Raw genomic sequence first — 12,282 nt, forward strand, 5'->3', positions numbered from 1 at the left:
AAGAGGAGGGAGGGTAAGGGGAAAGAGTTCCATACAATTTTAACCTTCTCCAAAAGTAAGAAATGTAAAAACAAACAAATAAAAAAAATGAATCAGAGGCATTGGGGGAGAGAGGAGGGACTGGAAACAAAAGGAAAATACAGTTAACATTCAACAGATTCAAACTTAACACGTTCCTTTGCTAAACACAGAAAAAGAAAATTTAGGTGATATCTTTTATGCTGGCCACGGTCTTCCACTTAAATGTTTACTCATTAACATACACAGTACTCATTTTAATTACGTGAGAATTCAGTCAAAGGAATAATGAATAACTACAAATAAAACCAAAGTGAAAAAAATGTTTATCCTCCTTAGTTTGACAAGAAGAAAATGCTTTGGAAATTTATCACAATTGAGGAAAAGGGAAAAAGACATTATGAGACAAATCCCCAAATTTATTTTATTTGGATTGTGTTTTCTTTCTTCACTCCAAAATATCCAATGAATAGGTCATTGACTAATGTCTAGAATTCACTGTCAAAGTCTGTCAAACATATGAATTGCAACTGGAATATTATTCAGCCATCTTCCTATCAAATAATTAAACATATCTATCAAAATAAAATAAGCCCATCTACCCAATATTCTGTGATAATCTATGTGGGAAAAGAATCTGAAAAGAGAATGGATGGGTACATGTAAAACTGAATAACTCTGTTGTACAGTAGAAATTATCACAACATTGTAAATCAACTATATGTCAATAAAACTTAATAAAAATAAAATAAGCCCAATTGCTTTGTTATGCTACAGGTGCTGCAGTGCTGAAGCAGAAGTCATGTTGCAGCCCAAGTCTTCAAGACTGGCCAAAGAAACAGGCAGGATCAAGTGTTCGCTGCTGCACAGCCCTTACCTCAACACAGTGGGACTAATATCCCAAGGATTTGCAACATTCTGCCTTCCTAAATCTAGCCACTCATCTTCTGAGCTGCGTTTTTGGAGCTCACATTCTATTGGGGAGTAGTCAAGACAAAAAAATAACATCAGGCATTAAGCACAATAAAGAAAAGCAAAGCAGGAAAAGAGGATAAAGAAAAAAGAGGGTGGTTTTAGAAAGGGGTACTGCTTATTACACAGGACTCTCAGGGAAGGCCTCTCTGATACAGCAATATATAAGTAGAGACTTAAAAGACACAAGGGAGCAGGTCACATAGATATTTGGGCAGGAGGAAACAATATAAAAAGACAAGAAGTGGAGTTCCCATGGTGGCTCAGTAATAACAAACCTGACTAGTATCCATGAGGATGTAAATTCAATCCCTGGCCTTGCTCACGGGTTAGGGATCCGGCGTTGCCGTGAGTTGTGGTGTATGTTGCAGATGCAGCTCGTATCTGGCATTGCTGTGGCTGTGGTGTAGGCGGGTAGCTACAGCTCTGATTCAACCCCTAGCCTGGGAACTTCCATATGTCTCTGGTGCGGCCTTAAAAAAAAAAAAAAAAAGACAAAAAGTAAAGGAATGCCTGGTATATAAAAGAAAGGCACAAGTAAGATGAATAGTGCAGTTGCTGGTGGAGTGAACATGGAAGATAGTGGTAGAAATAGTCTCCGAAATGGGGGGTTGGGGGGGTTAGGAGGCATGCAGGCAAAGGGGAAAGGAGAATATCTATTTTATCTATAAAGCCTTCTAAGTTCTGTTAAGGACTATGACTTTTCTGAGGGGAGAAGCCTTTGGAGGGTTTTGAAGAGAAGAGTGACACAACCTGATGTGCTTTTTAAGAAGGGTCATTGGCTGCTGTGACAAAAGAGTCTACACATGAAGCATGAGCGAAAGGAGACCAGCTAAAAGAGTTGTAGTGCAAAAGCTAAGCAAGAGATAGTGGCTTAAAAAACTTTTCTGGACAATCCTACAAAAAAAACTTTGAATAAAAGTTTTCGGAGTTCCCATCGTGGCGCAGTGGTTAACGAATCCGACTAGGAACCATGAGGTTGCGGGTTCGATCCCTGCCCTTGTTCAGTGGGTTAACAATCCGGCGTTGCCGTGAGCTGTAGTGTAGGTTGCAGACGCGGCTCGGATCCTGCGTTGCTGTGGCTCTGGCGTAGGCCGGCGGCTACAGCTCCGATTCGACTCCTAGCCTGGGAACCTCCATATGCCGCGGAAGCGGTCCAAGAAATAGCAAAAAAAAAAAAAAAAAAAAAAAAAGTTCTCTACTCCTCCTCATTCAAAACTTCCAGGAAAAGCAAAAGATGGAAGACAATTCATAGTTCCAGGTTAAAATCAAGTAAAGGACTTGAGCTGCTAGGATTCTAGTGAAATAAAGAGGAATCTATAAAAATTTCAAGACACATCACTAACATAGGTTTAATTTTACCACGTATGAATCCAACCACCATATATCCTTTAGGAGTCATCTTTGGACATTGGTTCCTCTCCCACTGAATATTTTATGGATTCTGTATTTATGAGAAAAGGGAATAAACAGGGGAGCTTTGGAAAATAAGACTGAAAAAATCTAAATATTATTCTCCATTAGGCCACAATATGTTTCTGAAGAGAGCCTAATTGAACAGAGCACATTTTCTATATGAACACTACTATAATCAGAAGTTTCAGTTTTTAACCAAGGCTTTCAAATTAACCAAAAGTAACCAACATTATCCTCTAAAAGCAGTAATTAAAAAACCCCAAGCTTCTCCATACTTTTAAAATGTCAACTATTCTCCAAATCAAAGGGTGCTTTGCAATTAGAGTTGAGAGATACCATACATAGTATAGAAGAGACTGAACTTAACATTTTACATATCCTAAGACCTTTTCGACAATGATTATAGGATTTGCCCAAGGAATACTTACTAACACAGCCCAAGACTGGAAGCTAGCCAGGTCTCTGGAATCCTAACACACTCAATTTGCTGTCTTGTAGCCACTGGTTAAAAAAAACAAAAAAAGGGAGTTCCCGTCGTGGCGCAGTGGTTAACGAATCCGACTAGGAACCATGAGGTTGCGGGTTCGGTCCCTGCCCCTTGCTCAGTGGGTTAACGATCCGGCGTTGCCGTGAGCTGTGGTGTGGGCTGCAGACGCGGCTCGGATCCCGAGTTGCTGTGGCTCTGGCGTGGGCCGGTGGCTACAGCTCCGATTCAACCCCTAGCCTGGGAACCTCCATATGCCGCGGGAGCGGCCCAAGAAATAGCAACAACAACAACAACAAAAAGACAAAAGACCAAAAAAAAAAAAAAAAACAAACAAACCAAAAAAACCCTCTAAAGATGACATTTCCACTGATTATGCCAAAGCACCCAATATAGTGAGTGCTCTTGCAATACTAACATAAATTGGCCAGGCATTAATAATCATAACTGCTACAACAAAATTTAATTAAGAATCACTTTTTCCATGGAGGCCCAGGGTGCAATGGCTGCAAACAGTAGCCTCATCAGTAGTATATACATCCTGTTGCCTAAGGGTTGCCCTAAGGGACCTTGGAAACAGCCCTTTCCAGTGGACATTCATGTCTAGCACGCTGTCCCCAGTCTAGTCTCCAGACAAGTATTCGCAGTGCCTTTGGAAACCCCCCGGGGCAAAGAGGCCAGGGTCCACACTTGCCAAGTCATAATGCCCATCCACATCAAGCTTCAGAAAAAGCATGTGACTGAGGCCCTACACAGGGCCAAGTTCAAGTTCCCCGGCCACCAGAAAATCCATCTCCAAGAACTGGGGATTTACTAAGTTTAACTCAGATGATTTTGAAAAAATGGTGGCAGATGGGAGTTCCTGCTGTGGCACAGCAGGATGGCCGGCATCTCTGCAGTGCCCGGACGCAGGTTCAATCCCCAGCCAGGCACAGTGGGTTAAAGTATCTGGCAATGCTGCAGCTATGGCATAGGTCTCAAATGTGGTTCAGATCTGACCCCTGGCCCAGGAACTCCATATATACCACGGAGTGACCAAAAGAAAACGTGGTGACAGAAATGCAGCTCATCCTGGATGACTGCAAGGTTAAATATATCCCTAACTATGGCCCCCTGGACAAATGGCAGGCCCTGCACTCATGACAGCATTGGTGCTGTCCCCCCCTTACTCACATCCACCAATAAATACTTTCTGTCAAAAAAAGAAATAAGAATCACCTTGCTCTCTCAGATTTCAAAAGAGCTTATGGAGGAGAGTGAGGTGAGGCTGGGCATAAAAAGTTAAAAGACTGGAAGGATAATCATAAAACTTACCAACTGTCAACACAGAGAAAGGTGGAAAGAGTAGGGACTAGACTGAGAGATTGTAGAGAAGAAAAACTAAGGTTAGCCATTTTATTCTACATATTATTCTGTTATTTGTGTCTTTAATAAGTTAACATTCATGCATTATGTATTTTTAGAAGAAAGAAAAATAGCATTTTGAATTCTCCAAAAGCATCCAACTTTCTCTCTTTTTGCTCTTTTACAGCCGCACCTGTGGCATATGGAAATTCCCAGGCTAAGGGTCGAATCAGAGCTGCAGCTGCTGGCCTACGCCACAGCCACAGCCACAGCCACGCCATACTGAGCTGCATATGTGAACTACACCACAGCTCACGGCAATGCCAGCTCCTTTAACCAACTGAGTGAGGCCAGGGATTGAACTCGCATCCTCATGGATACTAGTCAGATTCTTAACCTGCTGAGCCACAACAGGAACTCCCCCAACCTCCTCTAAATATGCAAAAGTTATAGTCATTCTTGGGATATTCTTTGAAAGCATTATCAAGTCCTTTGTTAAAATTTTTATAGTTTAAAGTGTTCGGGGGATATACATATTAAAATATTAAGTTAAATACTGAAGTTTCAAAAAGTCACCTTTTATAATCATTTCCAAATTTATTTCATAAAGTAAATTTCTTCAGTTTAATTGAGCAAGGGGAAGTGTATGAAAAAAAAGAATCGCTATTATAAAATAATAAGACAGGACCATAGTTATAATATTTTATATAATTTTACTTATAATAAAAAGGAATTTGGAGTTCCCGTTGTGGCTCAGTGGTTATCGAACTCAACTAGCATCCATGAAGACATGGGTTCGATCCCTGGCCTTGCTCAATGGGTTAAGGATCTAGTGTTGCCATGATCTGTGGTGTAGGTCACAGACGTGGTGTGGCTTCGATCCTGCATTGCTGTGGCTGTGCCAGAGGCCAGCAGCTACAGCTCTGATTGGACCCCTAGCCTGGGAACTTTCATATGCCACGAGTGCGGCCCTAAAAAAAAAGACCAAAAAAAAAAAAGAGGAATTTAAAAATTCACTATAGAACACACAACACTGTAAAATATTCATTTGCATGTAAAAAGAAAAAGAAGTAGGTTTAATGCACTTTTAAATTCAGAAGATCTCAAGAGTGTTAATGATGTACACAATACAATTCCACCCTCAAAACTCAAATTTATCAACGAAATTGGCTTTTGTCCTTTCTTAAACGGACATATCTAGATTTAGTGTAATCATGCATCATTCCTTGATTCTGGAACTCATCATAAACAAACAACAAAAAATGTACAATGCCCGGGAGGGAAAATAATAAATTGAAGTATGGTACTTGGGTGAATTCTAAAGCTTGTAATAAATTACTTAGAATAGGCCTGTACCAAATTCATTACAACATTCAATGAACAGGCAAAAGGTATGTGATTTCGATGTGACTATTTGAAAGATAATACTCAATAGCATATCGTATGCCAGCATCAAATTTAAAAAGCAATTCTTCGCAAATAAGTTCACGTCTACGTAATCAGCATCAAAAAATACAAATGATAAAACAGAAGATTTTTTTTAAGCTTTCAAATCCTCAAAATCAAAAGCAGCAAGTTAAAAAAGGAAAACAAAACAAAAACAGCCCTAAAGGTTTTGGCAGAAAGTGAAGGGTAGAAGAGGGAAGACACTTATTCCATGCTACCTTTCCATAGCTAGGTTTTGTTTTTTTTTTCCCCCCAACTTATTCTAATAATCACCTTCCCTCCTGCCCTTTCTTGTCCCCAAACTCACAGCTCTGAGCATTCCAGTGTAGTTTTCTAATTACTCTAGCAAAGTAATCCTAGAAAGATTTCTTTTATGTTTGTTTGTGTTTTTAGCATTTCAAGAATTGAAAACACTGCTAATAAGCTATCTCCTGTTCCAAGTGGAACTAGATGAAGATAGGAAAAAGCAGCCTGCTCTTTGAAAGTAACAAGTCTTTAAGAAGCTCACAAATATAGGACCCTTGACAGTTTTAAACATTAGGTTGAGGGAACTGAAGAGGAATTTCAATGATATGGGGATCAGGCAACTGATCTCTTTAAACTAAAGGGCATTACCTGCAGTCACAAGGGAAGCAGGGACTCCTGATTTAACCACAAACTTAGAAATGAGTATTTCAAGTACACAAGTTTACTTGAATGTTCTGAGTGACTCTGAACTAGCCTGTAGAAGAGGTCTTTTTCCACTGTTGGCTATTTTTAAAGTTATTTATTAGACACATTTTATTTTAGAAATAGTTATTAAAGGCTTCTTTTAATGTCAAAATCTATTGACTCTAAGTTTTTTTCCATGGAGCCACACAAAACCTGAATCTCCACGAAAGCTATCATATCTTCCCAAGCACTCAATCTAAAACATCCTAGAAATCTATATAGCCCTACATTTCTTTATTATTTTCTAAGATCCTCCAAACCGTAGAGCACAACACAGGCATGCGGATGTGTACCCACACACACATTAGGTGAGCTGAACTAGATAATCTCTAAACTCCTATTTACAGATTGCATTGGATAAGTAACAAGGACCTACAGTATTGCACAGGGAAAGATACTCAATATTCTCTAATAACCTATATAGGAAAAGAATCTGAAAAAGAATGGATATATGTATAACTGATTCACTTTGCTGCACACCTGAAACTAAAACAACATTGTAAGTCAACTACTATACTCCAATAAAACTTTAATAAAAATAAATTTTATAAAAAGATTGAACACACATTTATGAGATTCCTTTTTTAAAAAAATTTACTTCAAACAGGATTCCCTGGTCTACAGGTGAATTCAGTAATAGGGGCTCCCAAACTATTTCTAAATTTCTAATTCAAACACCTAACAATTTTACCCAACACACAATAAAACTAGTGTCTTATACACCTTTATGAAGCTATGAAACTATATGTTCTCACCTAATATCCCCACTGCTGAGAATCCTTCTTAAATTTAAAAAAACAAGAATAAAATGCTATATACACAAAAATATTCAAAGTGATATATCTATACCAGCAAAAAAAAAGATAGAGACAATCAAAGTGCTCCAAAGAGATGGAAAGGAAAAGGGGTGGGGGGGAATCACACCTATTTCAACATATTTCGAATACTAGATAGAAACAGGAGAGTTGGTACATTAAAGAAACCAAGAGACCACAAATTATTCTTTTTTTTTTTTTTTTGTCTTTTGTTGTTGTTGCTATTTCTTGGGCCGCTCCTGCGGCATATGGAGGTTCCCAGGCTAGGGGTTGAATCGGAGCTGTAGCCACCGGCCTACAGCCAGAGCCACAGCAACGCGGGATCCGAGCCATGTCTGCAACCTACACCACAGCTCACGGCAACGCCAGATCGTTAACCCACTGAGCAAGAGCAGGGACCGAACCCGCAACCTCATCGTTCCCAGTCGGATTCGTTAACCACTGCGCCACGACGGAAACTCCCACAAATTATTCTTGACTATGACTCTAATAGGTAATACACAAAAGGTTGGTAGTTTTGCTATAATTTTTTTCCTCTTCAAAATTTTCTCTGGCATCATGGGCTGAAAAATGTTTAAATTAAAAATAGAAATTATAAAGCTATTTTCATCATCTAACTTTAACATCTAAAAATATATATATAGGACTTCTCGTCATGGCACAGCAGAGACTAATCCAACTAGGAACCACAAGTTTGCGGGTTCAATCCCTGGCCTCAATCAGTGGTTTAAGGATCTGGTGTTGCCGTGAGCTGTGGTGTAGGTCACAGATGCGGCTCAGATCTGGCATTGCTGTGGCTCTGACAGCTTAGCTTCAATTAGATCTCTAGCCTGGGAACCTCAATGTGCCATGGGTGTGGCCCTAAAAAGCAAAAAAATAATATAAAAATAAAAAATGTTTATATACATATAATCCTCCCCCTCCTTTTTGGGGAAGCATGTTGCTGAATTTAACTTAGAAGTATCATTAACTAACTCAGCACAGTTGAGATCATTAAAGTAGAAATGCTAAGTCTATTCACATGGTCAGAGGCTTACTAAATCTAAAACATACATTTATGAACCACAAGATGCTATTTTGCTAATCTGAGGGATTTCATGCAATGCTACTTTTGTTTTGATTACATTAGACCCTCATATTTCATGAAATAAAACAGCTGATTTTGCCTGATTAATTTCTAAAACCCAGGACTACTGGGCAAAAGCTAGGCTATTCCATTTTAATAAAATTAATGAGCTACACGTATCAAACACCAAACACTAGGAGCATTTAACCCCAGAACACCTAAGATTATATAAATGGAATGTATGGAGAGAATTTATAATATTTAGGAAAGAGAGATGGGGGAGGATAAACTATAAACTGAAGAAAATTGCTGGCTTATGTGTGAATTAACACTGGTAAAACAATTCTTTCTGGATTCAATTTCCCGAGGCCAAAATTTCTGGATATTCATCTAAGAGTCACTACTCTGTCCAAGGGCAAAGAGTTGTCCATACACTTGAGTTACGAACTTTTTATTAGGAAAGAAGTAAAGCCTGGAAGGCTTCAAATCGAATTCCTGAAAACCCTCTAGTTGCTAATATAAACCACAGTTCATAAACCTAGGAACTAATGAAATGGGAACAGAGATAGAAGCCCATGTGATACCTCCATAGCTGATCAGAAATATCAATCTCCAACAGCGATCAAGAAATAGAATACCTTTGTATAGCTCTGGCCTAAAATGAAACTGTATCACTGGCTTAGAATGAAAACGGTATCAATTTAAGAGCATGAATATTACGGCAGAAAAACTTCCCTCCTCCTCCTCTGATACACATACCAAGTGTTTACTTCCTGTCTTCTTCAAAATGAAGGAGAGATGTGAATACTGAGAAAAACAGGAAGGGAACAGAGGGAGAAAAACCAAGATTTCTAAAGGGAATGTATAGAAGAACAAGGGAGGGTGTCAAGGAATTAATAGTGGAAAAAAATAAAATAAAACCAGACTGACAAGCAGGTTGGAGGGAGAGTCTAATATCATCCAATCAGCATATTCTCTCCGTAAAAGAAAGTCCAATGAAAAACCAAATTATAATCAAAAGGCAAGTACATTCTCAGAATTAGGGTCCCCAATGATTACGAATTTTCATTCATGGTAGGTATCTCAGGTTTCAATGCAAGGACATAACTGCCAATGAAGTTGGCTATTAGTGTTGGCTTATCAGGGCACCTTCCCCTAAGTGATACCAATGTAAAGTAACTTATTCTTGCTCTTTTGAGCCCCTTCTTTCCACTTGCATGTTGACCATAACTCTCATGTCAAAAATACAGTTTTTGTTCAGACTGGCCACAAAACAACTCTCTTCCATGCAATGTTTTCATGCTACCTACCCAGTCTCAACTCTCTCACTCAAATCATCTTGACTATATTTGGCATTAGACCATCTCTTCCACAAGCCACCCGTTGATTACAACTCATTTCATTCAGACACAAACCCTAGATAAAATTTGAAGAGCATCATGAATCAATCTCTTAAATACTGATGTATAGTAGTAGGATAACTTCCTTTTAGAAAGGTTCATGAAATTAAGAATCAAATGATGAGGAATGTAGTAAAAGCGTATTACTTTAGATTATCCTGAGGATAGTAAAGGATATCTACTTTACTTTCATTGCAGTAAAGAATGATGAAAATGATCACTCAAACACCAGCAGCTGCAGAAAATCACAAAACCAAAACCCAGAGCTCTTTCAAGAAATCTATTATTAGAGTGAATAGCAAAAATCATGAGACTTCTCTAAGTTTATTTTGAAAGAGCTCCAGATATAGTCTATGACCTTCCTCCATAGCACACTCAAGCAATGCTTATACTCAGGATGGTTAAGATTTTCTGATAACCAAGAGCTCTCCTAGTTAAGTCCTTTTAAGGAAAATAGTTAGGTTTAGACAAATTAAACATTTAACATAAATATGAATTCTTTAAGGATATTTCATCTAAAATGACTCGCTTCACAGTAAGTAAGGAAAAAAAAGTCATCGGCTATCATTGCTCATTTTGTTAATAATCTCAACTGATACTGGGATTATTTCCCATTAAAAATTGTTTAAAAATTCTTTAAAATGTACAATATATAATATATACAAAATTAGAAAATTAAACATGTACGTAAATTTATAATTTTTTTACAATAAAACATTTCATCTGTAAAAGTTCAAACTATATTTTTCAGACAGTTTTTAAAAGTCAGGTCTGTGAACTATAAAGGAGTCTATACTCCTGAATTCAGCCATAACAAGGGACAATTGAACTTAGCAGTGATTCTTTCTATATATTTTTATAAATTTTTAATATAAAATTGACCCACTGAGTAATTAGTAACACTATAGTCTCTTTTCCAGTTTACAAATAACTATACAACCTAGCACTTTAAAGTTTCTCATGTTAATGTTAGACATCGTATTTTTAGAAAATACACATTTTGTAAATTCTTTGTTGTTAAGAAAATCCTTAAAACTAAAGTTAATTAAACACAGCAATTTATAACTCTTGCTGACAACTCTCTTCTATCAATGAATGGCTAAGAAACTAAATGTCTATTGTTAACTTGGAAAGGGTGCCCTTCTTATTTCATCTGGCTAACTTTTATTTATTTTTCAGGTCCCTGCTATTTCTAATTTCTTTCAGAGGCCTTCCCCAAATCCAGATTAGGTGCCCTAGTTATGTTCTCATGATAGTACTTTGCACTTTCATTAAGCACTTAAATACCAAGAACAAGTATTTGTTATAACTGTTTGGCAGTGATTGGCACAAGTAAGTGCTCAAATATCTGTTGAATGAGGAGGTCAAAAGTAAAGTCAGAAGAGCCTCAAAATGTTTAAGTCAACCCTTTAGATTAGGCTGCAGCTGTAAACAAGGGATGGGGTGGTAGCAAAGTGGGAGCACCATAGATGAAAGACAGTCCATGGATGAATTCACTCCCTTGTAGAGGATAAAGGCTTTACAACAGCTTCTAAAAGTAGTATGACAATCAAATAGGACATTAAGACTAAGAATCACTGCATGCTAACACTGATATATTTACTCAAAAGTATAATGATATACATGATTGGCTTAAGAATTAGATAAATCCATTTAAGAAAAAAGATACATACTTTACTCTTAAAAAGTTACTAAAAGATTCATAAACTGGAAAAATCTCACCTGTCATGGGATCAAAGAGCTGATTAGCTTCTAAGTCTGTAAAAGTACTACTACAGACAGGACATTTGAAGGAAGCCCGGTTGGTGGAATCTCTCTCATCGGTTTCAATTCTCCTCCTCATGTGGTCCAATTTATATTTTACCACATTAACAAGAGTACGATAATTGATAAAGTAGTAGTTATGACGAGTGGTTTTCCCATCTGCAGCAGTCTCTACCCTCATTCTGCATTTGATGAATTTGTCTCCCTTTAAATTATTCAAGACTGATCTAAGTTGCTTCCGATCGAACTTGAGCAGCTCCAGCATGTCCTCCTCTTTCACACAGGGGTTTCGGATCAAGATGTCCAAGGCCAAAGCATGCTCGATGCCATAAAACCCCCGGATCACATACTTGGCCAACCGCTTCAGTGCTGCAGGAACCTCAGTGAGGACATCTGGATCTGCCATCTTTAGCAGCAAACTTCAACTTTAAATGTACTGAATTCCGAAAAAAAGAAAAAAAAAAAAGAGAGAGAAAGAGAAAGAAAATTAGTTAGGCATAAGGACAAAGTAATCCTTTTAAATCTAGAATAATCAACCCACGCTTTAGAAAACTGGTAACCACTACGGTTGGAGTGACACAAAGGTACTCAAAACATTGTTTGAAAAGACTAATGTCTAAGCATTTAACAGAGAACAAAATTTTCTTCTAGAGTACACAAAAGATTACACCTAAAAAGCTTTCTTAGGAGTTCCCATCGTGGCACAGTGGTTAACGAATCCGACTAGAAACCTCGACATTTCGGGTTCAATCCCTGGCCTTGCTCAGTGGATTAAGGACCCAGCGTTGCCGTGAGCTGTGGTGTAGGTTGAAGACTTGGCTCAGATCCTGTGTTGCTGTGGCTCTG

General features: G+C 38.1%; 1 protein-coding gene and 1 non-coding gene across 4 annotated transcripts in view; one reads left to right on the forward strand and one right to left on the reverse strand.

Moving 5' to 3' along the window:
• Window positions 1-12,282, reverse strand: part of GTF2E1 (general transcription factor IIE subunit 1) — a 38,593-nt gene that overhangs the window by 20,809 nt on the left and 5,502 nt on the right. For all 3 annotated transcript variants that reach the window (XR_014824710.1, XM_021070303.2, XM_021070304.2), the window contains exon 2: window positions 11,395-11,872. Coding sequence is in view for 2 of the 3 variants with exons in the window: in XM_021070303.2 (XP_020925962.1) it covers window positions 11,395-11,842 (448 nt within the window). In the remaining variant the exon portion in view is untranslated. The remainder of the gene's footprint in view (window positions 1-11,394; window positions 11,873-12,282) is intronic.
• On the forward strand, window positions 3,341-3,472 carry LOC146397709 (small nucleolar RNA SNORA70). Its single transcript, XR_014825389.1, has one exon. It is a non-coding gene; the product is annotated as a small nucleolar RNA SNORA70 (small nucleolar RNA).

The sequence above is a fragment of the Sus scrofa genome, chromosome 13 (genome assembly GCF_054392235.1).
Source record: "Sus scrofa isolate SSC_HxYL_T2T_F1_AM1 chromosome 13, Sscrofa_HxYL_maternal_Yorkshire_Landrace_v2.0, whole genome shotgun sequence".
Taxonomy (NCBI): Eukaryota; Metazoa; Chordata; class Mammalia; order Artiodactyla; family Suidae; genus Sus; species Sus scrofa.